This window comes from Podarcis pityusensis (genome assembly GCF_964106645.2).
Source record: "Podarcis pityusensis genome assembly, chromosome: 9".
NCBI lineage: Eukaryota > Metazoa > Chordata > Lepidosauria > Squamata > Lacertidae > Podarcis > Podarcis pityusensis.
The window spans coordinates 17,280,901-17,300,702 of record NC_138034.1 but is presented as its reverse complement, the minus strand read 5'-3'; the positions used below and the strand labels follow the sequence as shown (position 1 = coordinate 17,300,702).

At 46.8% G+C, this 19,802-nt stretch overlaps 1 protein-coding gene across 1 annotated transcript; it reads left to right on the top strand.

The window, feature by feature from the left end:
• Positions 1-13,470: 13,470 nt before the first annotated feature.
• Positions 13,471-18,994, top strand: SLC10A4 (solute carrier family 10 member 4; the record flags this gene model as incomplete). The annotated part of the gene is made up of 3 exons (XM_081020129.1): positions 13,471-14,324; positions 15,968-16,178; positions 18,473-18,994. The coding sequence occupies exons 1-3, from the start codon at positions 13,882-13,884 to the stop codon at positions 18,992-18,994; spliced, it is 1,176 nt and encodes a 391-aa protein (XP_080876255.1). The 5' UTR covers positions 13,471-13,881.
• Between the last annotated feature and the right edge of the window lie 808 nt (positions 18,995-19,802).

The window sequence follows — 19,802 nt, the reverse complement described above, 5'->3', positions numbered from 1 at the left end:
CTACCGAGAAGGCCCTCTGCCTGGTTCCCTGTAGCTTTGCTTCTCGCAATGAGGGAACCACCAGAAGGCCCTCGGCACTGGACCTCAGCGTCCGGGCAGAACGATGGGGGTGGAGACGCTCCTTCAGGTATACTGGACCGAGGCCATTTAGGGCTTTAAAGGTCAGCACCAACACTTTGAATTGTGCTCGGAAACGTACTGGGAGCCAATGTAGGTCTTTCAAGACCGGTGTTATATGGTCTCGGCGGCCGCCCCCAGTCACCAGTCTAGCTGCCGCATTCTGGATTAGTTGTAGTTTCCGAGTCACCTTCAAAGGTAGCCCCACGTAGAGTGCATTGCAGTAGTCCAAGCGGGAGATAACCAGAGCATGCACCACTCTGGCGAGACAGTCCGCAGGCAGATAGGGTCTCAGCCTACGTACCAGATGGAGCTGGTAAACAGCTGCCCTGGACACAGATTTGACCTGTGCCTCCATGGACAGCTGTGAGTCCAAAATGACTCCCAGGCTGCGCACCTGGTCCTTCAGGGGCACAGTTACCCCATTCAGGACCAGGGAATCCTCCACACCTGCCCGCCTCCTGTCCCCCAAAAACAGTACTTCTGTCTTGTCAGGATTCAACTTCAATCTGTTAGCCGCCATCCATCCTCCAACCGCCTCCAGACACTCACACAGGACCTTCACCGCCTTCACTGGTTCTGATTTAAAAGAGAGGTAGAGCTGGGTATCATCCGCATACTGATGAACACCCAGCCCAAACCTCCTGATGATCTCTCCCAGCGGCTGCATGTAAATGTTGAAAAGCATGGGGGAGAGGACAGAACCTTGAGGCACCCCACAAGTGAGAGCCCAGGGGTCTGAGCACTCATCCCCCCCCCCCCACTTTCTGAACACAGCCCAGGAGGAAGGAGCGGAACCACTGTATGACAGTGCCCCCAGCTCCCAGCCCCTCAAGACGGTCCAGAAGGATGTTATGGTCGATGGTATCAAACGCCGCTGAGAGATCCAGCAGAACTAGGAAACAGCTCTCACCTTTGTCCCTAGCCCGCCGGAGATCATCAACCAGTGCGACCAAGGCAGTTTCAGTCCCATGATGAGGCCTGAATCCCGACTGGAAGGGATCCAAATGGTCCGCTTCTTCCAGGCGTGCCTGGAGTTGTTCAGCAACCGCTCGCTCAATCACCTTGCCCAAGAATGGAAGATTTGAGACTGGGCGATAGTTGGCCATCGTGGCTGCATCTAAAGATGGTTTTTTAAGAAGCGGTTTAATAACCGCCTCTTTCAGCGGGTCTGGGAAGGCTCCCTCACGGAGGGAAGCATTCACCACCCCACGAAGCCCATCGCCCAGTCCTTCCTGGCTAGCTTTTATAAGCCAGGATGGGCAAGGGTCCAGGAGACAGGTGGTTGGTTTCACTCGTCCAAGCAGCCTGTCCACATCCTCGGAGGTAACAGATTGGAATTGATCCTACTCAACTTGACTAGACAAAACTCTAGCACTCTCCCGCCCCGGCCCTGCTCCCACGGTGGAGTCTACTTCTTCCCGAATCTGAGCGATTTTATCTGCAAAAAACTTTGCAAAATCATTGCAGGAGAACATGTGGCCCGTACTGGGCCCCGATGTTACAGGTGGTTCCGCTAAATTGTGAACCACCTGAAAAAGTCTCCTGCTGCTGTTTTCTGCAGGTGCAATAGAGGTGGTGAAGAAATTCTTCTTCGCCGTCGCTATCGCCACTTGGTAGGCTCGATGTTGAGCTCTAACCTGTGTCCGGTCAGATTTGGAATGAGTTATCCGCCACCGGCGCTCTAGCCGTCTCAACGATTGTTCCATTGCCCTCAGATCCGTGGAAAACCACGGGGCTGTCCGGGCTCCATGAGATTGGAGAGGGCGCTTCGGAGCCAAACAGTCAATAGCCCTGGTTAACTCCACATTCCAGCAGGCCACCAGGGAATCAGCTGAAAGGCCATCAACATGGGATAAAGCATCCCCTACCACTCTCTGGAAACCATTTGGATCCATTAAGTGGTGGGGGCGGACCATCCGAATTGGTCCCACCTCCCTGCAGAGGGGATTTGACCTGTGCAGAGGGGATGGGTCGCAGAGAAGTCCAGTTGCACCAGGAGGTGATCTGACCATGGCACTTCTTTCGTTTCGCTTTTACTTAGTGTCAGATCACCAACATCAATAGAGGTAAACACCAGGTCCAAGGCATGTCCACGGCTATGGGTTGGGCCAGACCTATTCAGGGACAGCCCCATGGAGGCCATGCTTTCCACGAAGTCCCGAGCGGCCCCTTGTAAGGTCGTGTCGGCATGGATGTTAAAATCCCCTAGGACGACCAAGCTAGGTGTCTCCAGGAGAACATCTGCCACGACCTGAAGCAGCTCGGGCAGGGAATCCTTGGTGCAGCGGGGAGGTCGGTACACCAAAGGAATCCTGTACTGCCCCTATTGCCCAACTTCCAGAACATGCACTCGGAAAACTGGGTCTTCCCAATAGGACGCCTGGTGCAAACTAATGACTTCCTAAAAATCACTGCAACCCCCCCTCCCCGCCCACATGACCTGGGTTGCTGTGCGTAAGAGAAACCTGGTGTACAAGCAGCGGCAAGGACAGGCCCATCTGCTTCATCCAACCAAGTCTCTGTAACACATGCCAGGTCAAGTCCTCCATCCATGATCAAGTCATGGATGGCAGTGGTCTTATGACTCATTGACCTGGCATTGCGCAGCAGCACCTTCAGGTCATGTGGGTATCCCTTGCTGATTATAGTATCCATCCGGTCAAGACCAGACCCGGAGGCAGGAATAGTCCTCAGACAACGAATAAACCTGCCCCCTCTGTAATGACATGGTCTAGTCTTAGCGTAACTCCTCCTCCTACCCGTGATCACTGAGATCGGTTGTCCCAGTGCATCCCCCCCTGTGGAACATGCCCCAGCCATTTTGTGGGCTGGGGCCCACTCCCCGGCAGCCCTGACCCCTCCCCTTAAGAACAAAATAACACCTTAAACAAACAAACAAACAAAACCAATAAAACAATACAAACAAAAAACTGTAAAAATTACAAAAACATCAAAATCAAAAAAATTCCCCAAGCCCAACCAAACATCCATCCCACCCCCACCCCCCACATACAAAAAATCCAAAAGAAATTTTTAAAAACATTTTAAAAACACTCTGTGCCCCTCCGGCAGTAACAGCAACTGTCCTAGTGAGAATAAATAAATAAAAAAATCCTTCCAGTAGCACCTTTAAGACCAACTAAGTTAGTTCTTGGTATGAGCTTTCGTGCGCAAGCACACTTCTTCAGATACACTGAAACAGAAGTTGCCAGATCCTTCTATATAGTGAGAAGGTGGGGAGGGGTATTACTCAGAAGGGTGGTGGGAATGGGAGATAGGCAGATAGCTGGGATGAGCCTGCTGACGACTCTTAACGACTGTAATGGGTCTTACAGGAAAAGGCAAGGGGTGAGAAGGTGAGAAATGGCTTACACACGAAAGCTCATACCAAGAACTAACTTAGTTGGTCTTAAAGGTGCTACTGGAAGGATTTTTTTTTTTATTTTGACTATGGCAGACCAACACGGCTACCTATCTGTAACTGTCCTAGTGAGGCCTGTCAGGCCCCGCCCTGGGCCAGGTGGTAAGTGGCAAGAGCAGGACCCTCAGGCACTCACTCAGGGGAGTCCTCCCGGGCAGCAGGCAGCAAGCAGCAAGCAGTCCTTGTGAGGCTTCAGGCCCCACCCCAGGCCAGATGGTAAGTGGCAAGAGCAGGGCCCTCAGGCACTCACTCAGGGGAGTCCTCCCGGGCAGCAGGCAGCAAGCAGTCCTTGTGAGGCTTCAGGCCCCACCCCAGGCCAGATGGTAAGTGGCAAGAGCAGGACCCTCAGGCACTCACTCAGGGGAGTCCTCCCGGGCAGCAGGCAGCAAACAGCAAGCAGTCCTTGTGAGGCCTCCCAAAATCCAACTATTCTGGACAACAGCCATACGAGAAATATGTAAAATAACTAAGCAAGTATTAGACATGACCCCAGAATTGGCCCTACTAAACATCTTCCAAGACAACAATGCCCATTTACACCACAAAGAACTCATAACCCACCTACTTTCAGCAGCCAGAAACACCATAACCAGACACTGGAGAGACCTGTCAGGAGTAAGCATGGACCAATGGTACCAAATAGTATGGGAAACAGCCCTACTAGAAAAATTAACTAATAAACTGAAACTAACACAGGGACAAACAGAAGAAGACGCCTTCACCCCGGTATGGCTCCCCTTTATCACATACACAGCCCAACGAGACAATGACAATAATCCACCAACAGCATACAAATCAATATGGCTAACCTGATCCAAAACACCCACCCACCCCACTCACACACGAAAACAAAGATCACCACAGCCAATCACAAGCAAACAATCACACCCTAGGCCAACCCCAACCTCTCTCACCACCAAAGGAACACAAGTGAACAACACAAGCAACGCTGACACCAAACTCTACATACATTAAGCATAATAGAAACACCGCCACCCGACCCCACCCCCATCCATCTTCCCTCCCTCCACCCCCCTTTCTTTTTTTTTCCTTTTTTTTTTTCTTCTCCCCCTAATGCCTCAACAAATGAAACGGATTTGTAAAAATGTTACATGAAAAAAAAAAATACGAGGCATTACACTTCTGTAAAACAAGAAAATCCTTAATAAAATATTTTTTAAAAAAACATTTAGAACAGTGCTTTATGCACAAATTCCATGTTGCCCAGCCAGTAATATCATGCGTGCAATGCTTTGAGAGCAGCAATGCTAGTTTATTTTAAAGGTGAACCAACGTACCGTATATCCTGGACCTTTGGCAAGTTGAGAGAAGGCCGTATCGAACCTTACAGGGGAGGAAGGGAGAAGTAATGGAGGGCTGAGCAGTGAGAATCCATCAAGGGGAATTCTGCAGAAATTCACAGGAAGGAAAAATGGCAAGTGCCAAGAAAGGGTTACTTGGGGACAAAGAAGCTTGCCTTGATAAAGTGGTCCGATACTGATCTGTGCGTCAGTATGACTTGTCCCTATACAGTCTTTCTGTTTTTGACGTTTTGTTCCTAGCATTTCAATGTCCCCAGTCTCAACAGGACTTTTGGATGGCAAAACAACAATGGGCAAGGAACATGTGCTTTGGACTAAACACATCTCCTTAATTAAAAAGATACGCTCCGCGCTGCTCTTCGGTGCTACATCCTGTGCATGTTTGCTATTCATCAAATCATGCCCCTCTTCCTTGACTTGATAAGTCTCTCCTTCAGACCTCCTGATTCATCAGTGGCTTTGCTGGCTCAAGGCTTTCTTTTAAGCCAAGAGTCATCAAGCCTCAGCTCCAGAGCCTGTTTCCAGTGCCAGACTTCTTCCACCAAGGACATATTCAGTAGTAATAAAAATAGTTACTTGGAGCATGTACAGAGCATATTTCATGCCCAGTGGCTAGAAGGAATCAGCACACATGTAGTATCTTAAGGAAAAGGATATTATGCTTTGTCCTTGAGCCATTTATTATACTGTGTGCATGGGGATGTGTGTGTATTAAAATTTCCCTCTCAAAAAGAGAGGATATAATCCTAAAGTATAGATATTTCTGTAAATATCAAGTTACATTATAATACCTAATAACTTGAGCCATTATTATATTATAAATTAAGCATATTCTTCACATTTTCTGCATGGTCTTCTCCCAGCTTACCCAGACAGCAGTGCCATCACTACAGGGGGGCTAGCCGAGTTTTTTGCACCGGGGGGAGCCTCCAGAGAGGTGCCACTGAGGCTCCCAGCCTCTTGTGTGTGTGTGTGTGTACACAAATGTGCGTGAGGGGGTGCCAAAATGGGTCTTTGACCCAGGTGAAATAAAGCCTAGTTTTGCCCCTGCATACATATATAAGACCCAATCTAGTTGCCATTGTAATTTGTTTCAAAATATAGTAATCCTGTATTTTATATTGCTGGAACCCATCTGAGGACTTTCTGGTAATAAGACTATTCCTCATCCATGGATGGCTGAAAGGCTCTGTGCTCTTCACACACACAGCCTTTTTGCTTTTAAACACAAGTCCTACCCACTCTCCATAACTGGGAGCATTACACCACATCTCGTTTGGAAATGACATTTCCTTTATCATTGTGGATCCTTCACAAGGTAAAAGGTGACATACCGTATATTGCCCTTTCATGGGCCTGACAAAAGTCCTGTGCCCAAGAACAGTATTGGGCAGGTGGCCATGGATGTAAATGGGAAGAACTGATGAACAGTTTTTAGAACACTGAGTCCTCCTGAGTCACTGTGTTCTCATTTGCTGATTAATAGTAGGATTTATATATATATATATATCAGGAAACCCTTAAATACGTGACAGCCATTCTTAGTGGCTGCATATGGGTGATGAGCCAACGGCACATTAGTGACTGCAAGTGATGAATGAGAATAGGGTCCTTAAAAAGGGAGGCAGGAGAGGATAATGGGCATTGTGCTCTAAGTGTCGAGCTACCACACCTCTGTTGGTTAGCTGTACGTATGGACGGACATCTTCTGAATGTTTGTCCACAATCGGAGGCAGTTTCAAGGTGGCACGACCAGCCTGTTGGCACTGCGTCCCATGCTGCTGAGGGTGCCAAAACAAGGCTGCAGAATGGAGCGTGAGAGGCGGGGGACGGATTTTAGCGTTGCACAGTGCACCACTGAAATTTGAGATCCCATAAAAGATGTTGGAGGAAATGATTAACAATAGGACCCACAAAGGGGAGGATGGAATTCCAGGAGATTCCTTGGGATCTTGTTTTTATTATTTATGTTTGATACATCTCTGTCAGGGACACGGGTGGCGCTGTGGGTTAAACCACAGAGCCTAGGACTTGCCGATCAGAAGGTTGGCGGTTCGAATCCCCACAACGGGGTGAGCTCCCGTTGCTCGGTCCCTGCTCCTGCCAACCTAGCAGTTCAAAAGCACATCAAAGTGCAAGTAGATAAATAGGTACCACTCCGGCAGGAAGGTAAACGGCGTTTCCGTGTGCTGCTCTGGTTCGCCAGAAGCGGCTTAGTCATGCTGGCCACATGACCCGGAAGCTATATACTGGCTTGCTCAGCCAATAAAGTGAGATGAGCGCCGCAAGCCCAGAGTCGGCCACAACTGGACCTAATGGTCAGGGGTCCCTTTACCTTTTACCTTTACATCTCTGTAAAACTTTAAGTTGAAAAAGCAAAAAATTAAATTTATTTTTTAAAAACAAATTTGAGAGCCCAACTTCTGTCGCTGCTGCAATCTCCTTTTCCACCATTTTTAGTAAGGTTGCACACCAGACATGGTCAACACCCTCCCTGTTAAAAAGGAAGAGGGATTTAAGAGGTTGCAGCCCTCAGAAAATTGGTGCTGGAGAAAGAGTCAAATGCCCCAATAAGCTTCTTGAAGCTGTGAGGGCAACAGCTTGAGGGGATGTGTGTGTTCTGAACCCAGTTCCCTCTCCAACTTTAGAGCCTTCCCATTCAGCTCAGCAACTAAAGCAATTTCAAGGGCAGGGCTTGGCTGTCCAAAGCTCAGGGTATTAAGGGACCTTACGCTAGTCTATCCCCTGAGCTTTCAACTCAGAACAAGTGTCTGTGATTGTTTTGGGCAAAAGGGTGAGGTAGAATCAATTTCCCACATATGTTTCAGCCCCTGAAGCCGTCGTGTGTGGTGAAGTGCAAGCTGGACAGCTAACCTGTAACCCCTCTTCATCTCAAGCCAGTTAGCACTTCCTTACTGGGGTTAAGGACAGCTACCACTGCAGCCTTCAGTTCGGCTTGTCACCAGAATTGGCTGCCTTTGTTTATTTTATTTATTTGTAGACTGCCCTTTATCTGAAAATCACAGGTTGGTTCACAGTATAAAAATACGAAATGAGAACACAAATTCCATAACCAATAACAAACCAGTAACACCCCCCCCAAAAAACAACCATCTTTAAAACACCATAGCTTGTTCAATCTGCCAAAGGCCTGGTTATACAGAAACATTTTTGCCTGGTGCCTAAAGACATGTAATGAAGGGGCCAGGTAAGACTCCCGGGGGAGAGCATGGATCAAAGTTTTCACAGAGACTGGCATAGCCCCTCTACTTGATTCTGGATACTTCTTAGCTCAAGCAGAATGCCTGCAGTGGCTGTTCCCACAGCCGGTTTCATGGAACCAGGAAATAGGAGCAGAGGAAGGAAGGAGGGTGCTTGGGGGGGGGGAGTGGCAGGGCTAAATAACCAATCTAGCCAATGTATTGCTTATAGTGGATGGAGAATTCAACTTAGGTATGGGAAACCTTGAATATGAGAGTCCTACCTCCCTCCTGAACTCTCTTGTTTTGAAAAGTCACCATCTCTCAGCTTCAGGTCCCCTAACTATAGAAGGTAAATCGTTGTAGCCAACCTCAGCAGCTGCAATGAAGATCAGACAGTTCTTTGCACATTTCAAAAGGCTGTTCCATACTCTGTTGACTTTTCTTGGCCAGTGTAGTTGCTTTCAATCCCAGCTTCAGCCCCCGACATCTATCTCATAATCAACCTAATTTAGTTTACATCCATTGCCATATCTTTGCCTTGCTTGGTCTTCTAAACTGTCAACCTGCGGCTAATAAATCAGTCATTTTACATTACTTCTTTCCCTGAGAGACTTTTTATTTCTTTTCCTTTGCAGAAACCTCGTTTTTCCCCAGTTAATACCACAACTCCAGCTGGCTCATTAATCTTTTCCTACTTCACTCTGTGGCACAGTTCTAGCCTCAACCTGTCTCTTTTAAAACCTGCAGTTCCACTCAGCTTACATTTCCTAGAGGTGGACAGACTACATAGCATCCACCAAATCTTACACAAACTGAGGAAGGTTTGCTGTCTAACCCTCTGACAGTACCATATCTCCTTGCCAGTGACACCCTGGTCACTTTCTCTCCAGGCCCTCAAAAAGTATTATGCCCACTTTCTAGGCTATATGTAACTCCTGCAACTGGCTGCTCAGAGCCAGTGTTTTTTCCTCCTGGCTATGCATATTTACTGTCTCTCCCTCTTACCCCTTTTTCATACTCCTTTTAAATTATTCTCTTTGGGAAGGGAGAGAGAGAAAGAAAGAAAGAAAGAGGGATGAGATCTCATTCACAAGTTGGACCCTCAAATTTCAACACAAGGCAGAGTTTGGTAGCAGTGATAATAGTAAAGACCTCCTAACTGTCACCACCATATCTGCTCAAAGTCATCCAGCATACCATTATTTTAATAGTTAGAGAGCTAATTCAACCCAGGGTGTTGCCAGAGAACCCTTGCAAGCTTATTGTGCTGTGTTTGCTGACAACAATTGCTCACTTCCAATCTGACGTATATTGCTTTTTGTCACATAGTCTAGGGTAGAGTGTTACAGCTATGGTTGAATTATGGTGCTGGAGGAGACTCTTGAGAGTCCCATGGACTGCAAGAAGATCAAACCTATCCATTCTTAAGGAAATCAGCCCTGAGTGCTCACTGGAAGGAAAGATCCTGAAGCTGAGGCTCCAATACTTTGGCCACCTCATGAGAAGAGAAGACTCCCTGGAAAAGAACCCTGGTGTTGGGAAAGATGGAGGGCACAAGGAGAAGGGGACGACAGAGGACGAGATGGTTGGACAATGTTCTCGAAGCTACCAGCATGAGTTTGACCAAACTGTGGGAGGCAGTGGAAGACAGGAGTGCCTGGCGTGCTCTGGTCCATGGGGTCACGAAGAGCCGGACATGACTAAACAACTAAACAACAACAACAACAAGGGTAGAGTGGTCCAGGACATTGTCTTACCAACTGATCAGCTTCAGTTATATTGTTACCTGTCAATGTACAGAGTGCTTTCCTTAGGGAGATGTTCCCTATCCCCTGATGGCTCAACCCTTAGCCTGCTTGGCTTATAAGATCTAACAGGGCAAGATTGCCTTGTTCTTTTCATTTCGATTTGCTTCTTTCAGTGGGGGCCATGTTTAATCTATACTGAAAGAACCAGTGCTGCAGTGACTTGGAGAGAGATTGCACAGACAGCAGCACAACCAATTTGTTTCAGCCAGTTCTGCTTTCTAAGAACAGCTGATTTACCAGAACTGAAGAGATTAACCAGAGCTAAAAATGCCAATAAAACAGCATTGCAGAATAGTGGCTGGCTTTGGACCAGATTTGGCTCACAGGCTGCCTGTTGCACAACACTGCCTGTTTGATTAGCATACCCTTTTTGTGATAGTTTACTACACTGGTTAAGAACTGAATACTCAGGGTGGTATAGTGATGATTGAATCACTATGTCTCTTTGTCCTTTAGGGCGTATCAATTTCCCAAATGTTCTCTTATTATACTTGCAAATGTGCTCTCACAGATGAGTTGCTTCTGCCTGCCTTCAACATAACATTTACCCTACAAAACCCAACTGCAAATAATAAAAGGTAGGTTAGAAACTGGAGTGAAAGGAGCAATTTTATTTACTCTGTGCAAAGCTGTCCTCACTAAAATTGAGCGTAAAAGTTCCTCTATAGCTAATTCTGCAGAATATGGCTGTGCAAATATCTCTAACACCAGCCCACATTTCAGAAGTTACATTCGTAGATAAAAAAGACTGTACACTTATCTTGCCCTCAGGGAAAACTGAAGGAACTGAACATGTTTAGCCTGAAGAAACAAAGATTAAATGGAGGGAGGAGGGCAGGAGATGGGTCAATATCTAAAAGATTATCAGAAAGAAATACTAGAGGAGAGGGCTAATAACAGTAGGTTTAAATTACGGGAGGGAGACTTAGAAAAGACAGGTTCAATTGGTGTCTATAAAACAAGGATAGCTATGTGCATCACCAAATAGAAATATTTTTTGTCTGCTAATGTTTCTTCCACACTAGATATATTGTGTGGAACACTTGCAACTTTCATTCCTGTAGTGATTCGGTTTTGGAAATATCATCCAGTTTCCCCAGCAAATCTCACAGCAATACAGTGGTACCTCGGGTTACATACGCTTCAGGTTACATATTCTTCAGGTTACAGACTCTGCTAACCCAGAAAAAGTACCTCGGGTTAAGAACTTTGCTTCAGGATAAGAACAGAAATCATGCTCCGGCAGCGCGGCAGCAGCATGAGGCCCCATTAGCTAAAGTGGTGCTTCAGGTTAAGAACAGTTTCAGGTTAAGAACGAACCTCCAGAACGAATTAAGTACTTAACCTGAGGTACCACTGTACATTGCTGGCTTGAAAAAGCAATCTTCTCCTTTCTCATCCAGCAGCCCAGCAAACATGATAATTATTTATTGCCGTTGACATAACAGAAGATCACTGCTTGACAGGCACCGATTGGATCATGCCTGTATCACAAAGAGCAACATCCGCCCACATCATTTCGTGCTTAATTTGCCCCCCCCCCCCCGCTTCTTTCCTGGGTATGCTGTCATATTCCTTATATTCTCAGGCCCATTGATTCATCTAGTCGCAGTAGGTCTACACACCAGGGGTCAGCAAACCTTTTCAGCAGGGGGCCAGCCCACTGTCCCTCAGACCTTGTGGGGGGCCGGACTATATGGGGGGGGGAATGAATGAATTCCTATGCCTCACAAATAACCCAGAGATGCATTTGAAATAAAAGCACACATTCAACGCATGTAAAAACAGCAGGCAGGCCCCACAAATATCCCAGAGATGCATTTTAAATAAAAGGACACATTCTACTCATGTAAAAACACACTGATTCCTGGACCATCCGCGGTCCAGAGTTAGAAGGCGATTGGGCTGGATCCAGCCCCTGGGCCTTAGTTTGCCTACCCATGGTCTACACTAACTGCAGTAGCTGTCCAGGATTCCAGTAAGAAGGCTTTCCCAGCTTTACTCAGTCAGGCCAGGAGTTGGGACTGTTTGTTTGCAACAGCACACAAGGATGACTGAAGGATGACTGATGCGAACATAGGAAATTGCCTTATGCCAGGCATTGCCCGTGTCGCCCCATCTTGGCTACTTTAACCACCAGCAGATCTCCAGGATCTCAAGCAGCAATGGGTCTCTCCCAAGACGTACTGCCTAACCCTGTTGGCTGAAGACAACAGTGTCTGACTCCAAGACTGTCTGCATGCCAAGCATATGCTATTATACCACCAAGCTATTGCCACCCGCTCCTTTTTCCAGCCCACGTGCAGGAGGAAGCCTTCATCCATGTCTGTGTTGTGAGCTCTTAATATGCTTTACGCTTAAGGCTGTAGTGCCATGCATTTCTTTAAAGAGACAATAGAACTATTTCTTGTAATGGATGGGGGCAGGGAGAGCATGGATTTGGAAGAAAATATACATATATATATATAGAGAGAGAGAGAGAGAGAGAGAGAAGACTCCCTGGAAAAGACCCTGATGTTGGGAAAGATGGAGGGCACAAGGAGAAGGGGACGACAGAGGACGAGATGGTTGGACAGTGTTCTCGAAGTGTTCTCGAAGCTACGAACATGAGTTTGACCAAACTGCGGGAGGCAGTGGGAGACAGGAGTGCCTGGCATGCTCTGGTCCACAGGGTCACAAAGAGTCGGACACAACTAAACAACTATATATATATATATGTGTGTGTGTGTGTGTGTGTGTGTGTATATATATATATATATATATATATATATATAGAAAAATAGCATGTAGGTAGCATCACTGGCATTCATGCATTTTATTCCTGTGCTCAGGTGGCATTCAGCCTTAAAGGATAATTTTAAGAAAGGCTCAGAAAATGGCAGCGCGTGAGTGTGTACAATTGGTCCCTGTTTTTATGCGCCCAATCTGCCAGGCGCTAAGTGCTCTTGCAGAGCCACTAATGGGGCTTGCACACTCGCGGAGCCTCATTTCTCACGGCTGTCGTGACACTGTCGGATGGAATTATTGATTCCCCCCACCCCTTGTATAAAAATACCGTAGCTGAAGGATGGAGAACATGCACTCTCCCTGTCACAGAGAGGAGGACCCTTGAATCGATTAGGCTGCAATACTAACTGTTCACCTGCGAGTAAGCCCTGTCAAATTCGACAGGACTTCTGAGAAGTCATGGTTAGGACTTGTGCTGTTAATAGTTGGAATCGCTGTTAAATTTTGCCAAAAAAAGGTGAAATATCCCAAGCAAATTTGGATGGTCCTGCTCGGACAAGATGCCAAAAAAAGTGAAACACCCAAAGAAAATTTGGATAGCCCTGCTCCGCCAAGATGCCTGAATATTTTTTTTTGGGGGGGGGGAGGAAAGGCAGAAAGAGTCTCACTCTGCTCACTTTCCAGGGGAGAGGGATGAAATATCGTCTGAATTTCGCCTGCATTTGTAACCAGGAGCTGCAAAGAATTTGAAGGTTTTTCAGGGGAGTGGCACTAAGTTTTCTTCTCAAGCGGGAATTTCTCAGGAGGGTTTCAGCCACCCTTGGCCATCAGCCATGGGTGTGTGTGTGTGTTTTTTTTTTTTTTTTTAATTTTGAAAACGAAATAGAACAAAAACCGCAGTTTGGGAACGAGATTGGGAAGAAGGCGCCTGTCCTTTGTAGAGAAGGAGCGCAAGGTACTCACTGACACGTGATGCGATGCAAAAAATCCATCCGCCGGCGGCGGGAAAGAGCCAATAAAGCGGTGAGTTTGGCGCGAGAGAGCTTCCCAAGGATGCGGCCGCCGGCGAGGCAAGGTCCCGAAGGAGCGGCGGAGGGCGCCTGTTGCAGTGACTGACAGACGCACAGACAGCCTCCTCAGCTGCTTCCCCCTCTCATTCGTCCACCCGTCTGTCTGTCTGTCCCCAACTGACGGGGGCTCCTCAGGCGCGCCTCACTTCTCGCCTCACTTGCAGCTCAGCGTCCGAGGGAGACGCACGCTTGGAGAGCGCGCCTGGGGCCATGGACAGCTCCTGGGAAGAGCGCGGGAACCTCACGGTCCCCTCAGGCAGCGGGAGCGAGAGCCCCGTCCCCAGTCCGGCTGCGTCGTGGGCGCCCACGGCCGGCTTGGCGCCCCGAGAAGACAGCGGCTCTGCGTCTTTCTGGAACACCCCTTTGAACCAGGCTCTGAGCGTCTTCGTGGCGCTGGCTCTCTTCGTGGCCATGCTGGGCTTGGGCTGCACGGTGGAACTGAGCCAACTGGGCGCGCAGCTGAGGCGGCCCCTGGGCTTGCTGCTGGCGCTGCTGTGCCAGTTCGGGCTCATGCCCTTCGTGGCTTTCCTGATGGCGCTGGTCTTCGCCCTCGACGAGGTGGCAGCCGTCACCGTCCTGCTGTGCGGGTGCTGCCCCGGGGGGAACCTCTCCAACATCATGTCGCTCCTGGTCAACGGGGACATGAACCTCAGGTACCCGAAGGGGAAGGAGGGCCAAGCTGGAGGCTGGGTGGGGGCCCGCTGGGCAAGAAGAACCAAGCGGGCTAGTAACAATACTACTGCTAATACTACTACTACTATTACTAATTTTTTATTTATACCCTGCCCTCCCAAAGACCGGGCTCAGGGCGGATAACAACCAATAATAAAAACAAGTTGATTAAAATATAATAATAATAATAATAATAATAGTAATGCTACTAATAACAATGCGGCTGCTGCTGCTACTACTACTAATACAAATGCATACATACATACATACATACATAAATCTTATTATTTATACCCCACCCATCTCTGGGGCAGCGAACGCCCCCTCTAGGGAAAAGGGTGGCAGCGAGACTGAGGGCGTTTCTCCTGCAGGAGGAAGTGGGGAGGAGAGAGATTGTGGGTGCTTCTGTCTGAAATCGGTTATTTTCGCTTTAACACACTGTCTAAAGTTGCATTGTTTCCTGGCAGAGCTCCAACTCCATTCTCATTGGGACGGCGAGCAGACATTCAACAGGTGTAGCGCCCTCCTCTCTCCCCCCCACGATGAAAGCCAAATCCACCCGTAAAATATCTTATCCGTCACAGCACCTGCTCAAGGCACGGAGGTCCTGCGAGGAAAAGGAGCGGAGAGATGAAATGTAAAACTCCCGAGCAAACGTCAGATGAGTTGTTATGTATGCCCTGTTCCCAGAGGGTGGGGCAAAGAGGCAAGTGCCACTGAGCAAGTGCAGAGTGCCTGGAGATATCTGCCTTTCCCAATGGAAGTTTCGCGCGTCGCTGCATCTCCAGCCTGAGAAAGGATGCACCTGTTGAATGTCTGCCTGTTACACACCCGTGAAAAGTGCAGGGGCTCTGCCAGGAATCACCCACAGACCTGTGCATTTGGGCTTGGGGAAGAACTTTCCCTGCAGTCTTTAATCCCCACCAGCTGTTTCTATTAATTAAGAATTAATTTGGGGGGGGGGAGGCAAGACAGGGCTATGGGGTACAGCCAGACAATGTGGGCAGCCTTCTGCTTTTGCACAGTACATCTTTTTGTAAGCCGCTAAGCTCTTGCTTCTCTCACCGCTTTCCGAGACCCTCTAGTTTCACTTGAAGCCGGCACAAAGAGGAGAGCAAGCTGTGCCAGTGTGTGCTGTGAACCTTGATAGCCAGACACGCCCTGCAGGCAGCTGTGCTGGAAAACAGCGTTTGGGGTGTGCGTGGGGAGGAAGTTTTTAATGATGGGGAGGGAGGGGAGAAAAGTGTGGACTGTGGGGAAGAGAGATAATGTGTTTAAGTAAAGCCTGCACTGGATAGATGAGAGACAGCAGCACATCATGCCATGGCGAGAACAGTGCATTGTAACGAATTGGGAAGGGTGCCTTTCTCTTTCAAAACTACCAGCTTCTGCTTCTACAACACACACACAGAGTGTAAAAGGCAGAAATCACCCATATAAAATTAGCAGCCAAGCAGGAGGTTCCCACTGACAGTGTGAGGTTGGAAAGACTAAAGGGAAGAGGCTACTGCAATAAAATGTGCCATCTGAGCAGCCTGTGGAAAGTGAATGGGGCGGTGGAAGGAACTTCAGTACATCACGTACCTTTCCCTCTGGGAACTCTGTTTTCTCTCGTCTCTGGCAGTATAATCATGACCACATCGTCTACGTTGCTTGCTCTGGTCTTGATGCCTCTTTGCCTGTGGATCTACAGCCGAGCCTGGATCAACACCCCGTTAGTGCGCCTGTTGCCCCTGGGCGCCGTCACCATGACCTTATGCAGCACTCTGCTCCCCATCGGCATTGGGGTCTTCATCCGATACAGGTTCACCAGGGTGGCAGACATCCTGCTGAAGGTAAGCCAGGCCCCAGATGCCCACCTTTACAGGGGATACAGGGAGGAGCCTTAATACAGGCAAGGACTACAGTTCCATCTAGCTAGAACCAAGAGCAGTGGTGTAATTAGAGTGTCAAACTATAGGGCCACGGAGACCTGCGTTCAAATCCCCAATTAGCCACAAAGCTAGCGGGATGACTGCCTGTCAGCCTACTCTTTCTCACAAGGATGTTGGGATAAAAAAAAATTAGGAGGAATATACCACTTTCAGCTCCTTGGAGCTAAAGTGGTATATATGAATGTAAGAATGCAATTTTAACAAAGAAATTAAAGTGTTGCTCCAGTGAGGCAGTGGGAGAGCATATATGTCCTGAAGGCACAGGACCCCTTTGCATTATTTGCCGAGTGCCATGTTTGCTTTCTAAGTGAAGAACTACTCTAGCAGGGCTGCCGGTATCTGAGGTCTTGCAGAGTTGTCAAAGAAGGCAACGCTACGCTAGAGGGACCAACAGTGTAAACTGCAACCAATGATCCCTCGTCCAGTATTGCGAGATGAAATCCTGCCTTGAGAGCATTTTTTTTGTTTTGTTACAGAATTTACACAGAAGGAATTCACACACAGTAGTCCTCCTACGACATTGCCATATGCATAGTAGTAAACCCTATTTCTAAATTTCAGCTGCTTGCAGTTTTCTTTCTGGGAAAATAGAAGTGGCTTGTGACATAAAATGTGTTTTTTTGCCATTGTGGTGCATTTTTCTTGTTTTTTTTTTTTTTTTTTTTTTTGGCCCAGTATAAAAAGGGTGGGGTAAAATAAATGCCCCATAGCATTTTCCAACAACACACATGGTTTTCTCAGGGGGCATTTTACCACCCCAAGATACACTGGAATTTGATTTGGAGTAGCAAAAGGTACCACTTCAGTAAAAATAAATAAATAAATTGGTAGCAGATGAAGGCCACACTAGTAATTTGCAATTTATCATGAATATTTATTTATTTTTAATTATTTAAGAATCACATACAACCATTGCTCTCTAGGCGATTTAACAACAGATTAAAATATAGAATAACATACATCATAAAAACAGTAGAGTATTAAACGTGACTAGATAAAATTGGCTTTCTAGAAATGTTTACTTAAATAAAAATGTTCTTATGGCACATAGGAGTCACACAATGCCATCATCTGCCTCACCTTCACTGAATGTTCCATATTGCAGGGGTTACTGAGCTGGGTACAGATATATTTGATTTCTGAGGTACAAGGTACTTCTGAAAACTCAGCTCCTTATGATAATAATAATAATAATTTATTATTTATACCCCGCCCATCTGGCTGAGTTTCCCCAGCCACTCTGGGCGGCTCCCAATCAAGTGTTAAAAACAGTACAGCGTTAAATATTAAAAACTTCCCTGATATTAGTGATCTAGTTGGCCAACTGAGAGTGAAGCACTCTGATTCCAAGTTGTTTAGGCCTGTGTACACTAGTACCAAAACCTTGAACATGGCCTGGTAGCATATAGGCAGGGAGTGCAATTCCTGCAGCATGGGTGTTATATACTGTCAGAAAGCTACCAGGCCTGAACCAAGACTGAGATGTGCTCAGATGATCAGTTTTCTCCAGCAATTCCTGCAACTGATCCACCATGACCATCCATTTTTGTTTTAAAAATGCTTTTGCGTTAATTACATAGATTGCTTGTGCACCTCTGCATAATTAGAATGGGGAGGTAGTGAGAGCACCCTTAATTCTTCTATACTGGGGTAAGTTTTTTTGGTATTTCTCATTGTTCAGTTTTCTAGCCCCAAAGCATGTGGTATATGAGGTTGTTAAGAATGCCCATTAATTTCTAGCTACAGAAGGCTTTCATTTGCCCCACCTATGCTGCCATCTTGCTGTCTTATATTGTTATGGCATTTCACTGAACTCTACTGTATATTTTGTTTTAGTATATCATTCATTGCTTCGGGGGGCCTTGGGCCAAAAAAACAAAAACCAGTATATAAATAAATTGGAATAAATAATAAGAAATTGAAACAGAACAAGCAGTTCTACTGTTAATCCTGCTAGTTCTGTCTGTGATCACCAAATATACACCTTCTATTTATATAACAGCACCAATACACATTCATATGCTTTGGCAAATGAAGCAGTCTTATGTGTCTCTTGTTTTAACAGATTCCGTGCTTCCCTTGATGCCTGAAATATATTTTAAATAACCTGTATGCTTACTGATATAGTAATATGTAATTAAGAGCAGCGGTCCTCCAAAATCCTACTCTATCTAATCCAATGCTTTCTTTGCTAGGTTTCATTGTGGTCCCTCCTGGTATCCCTGGTGATCCTTTTCATTCTAACCGGTACCATGTTGGGACCTGATCTGCTGGCTACTATCCCTGCTACTGTCTACGTAGTAGCTGTGCTGATGCCCTTGGCTGGCTATGGCTGTGGTTATGGCATAGCAACCTTATTTCACTTGCCACCTCACTGCAAGAGGACAGTGTCACTGGAGACCGGCTGCCAAAACGTACAGCTCTGCACCGCTATACTCAAACTGACCTTCCCTCCAGAGCTTATTGGGAGCATGTACATGTTCCCCTTGCTCTACGCTCTCTTCCAGGCTGCAGAAGCTGGTCTGTTTGTATTGGTCTATAAGGTGTACGGCAAGGATTCCTACAAACAAGAGCCTCTAGTAGGGGAAGAAGAAGAAGACACAAACATTTCCTACAAAAAACTGAAGGAAGAGGAAATGCCAGATACTTCCTATGGCACTGTGACTGCCGAGGGCCATGCCTCAGTGCTCATGGAACCGATGCAGACTGCCCTCTAGAGGAAGGGAGGACCTGAACTGGAAATCCTGTTGTGGGATAATGTAGCAAACTGTTCAGTCAAAGGAGGAGGCAGGGAGATGATGGCACAAAACAGTTGCTGTAATCTTGATTCCCTCAGCATATATGGTTTGTAAAAATGCCAATATTTTTGTCCATGAATAGCAAGTCACCTGTGACCACCTCCTCAGCTACCACAAAGAATCAATATGAGCCATCACAATAAAGTATACTGAAATGCAAGCAAGCAGGAAGGCTGCATGCTGAAGAGAGGGGTTTTATAAGGTAATTTTAAAGACTAGTATGAGAGGGAGGGAAGAGAAGAACAGGGGAATTAATGCTGATAGTATTTGTTCTTGTGTAACTGAATGTCACCAACATTTGCTGTTTAAAAGCTTTGTATCTGTTTTACATTATTCAGCTTCTGTGTATGTGAAAAGGTTGAACTCATGTTGTATATTTACCACTGATTAAATTTCTTCTGAAGATACCAAGCCATTAAGAGGACTTATGAGACACTGTCTGCTTCATCTTGTTGATATCAAAGCTGTCATTCTTTTCACAGACAGAAGAGCAACAAGATCTCCCTCCCACTAAGCGGTAGTCAAGAGAAACTCTCTTCTGAATGAGTGGGGGCCTTTTTAAAAACCGAATGCTCCTTGGCATTATTAACTCTTCAGGGTAGATACCTGGGAGCAAAAATCTGCAATCTGTTTTAACAAAGGAGCTGGACCTGTGATGCAGATCTATTGTAACCATTATCTAAGATGCCAAGTAAAGGTATTTCTTAACCCTTTAACCAGAGAAGCC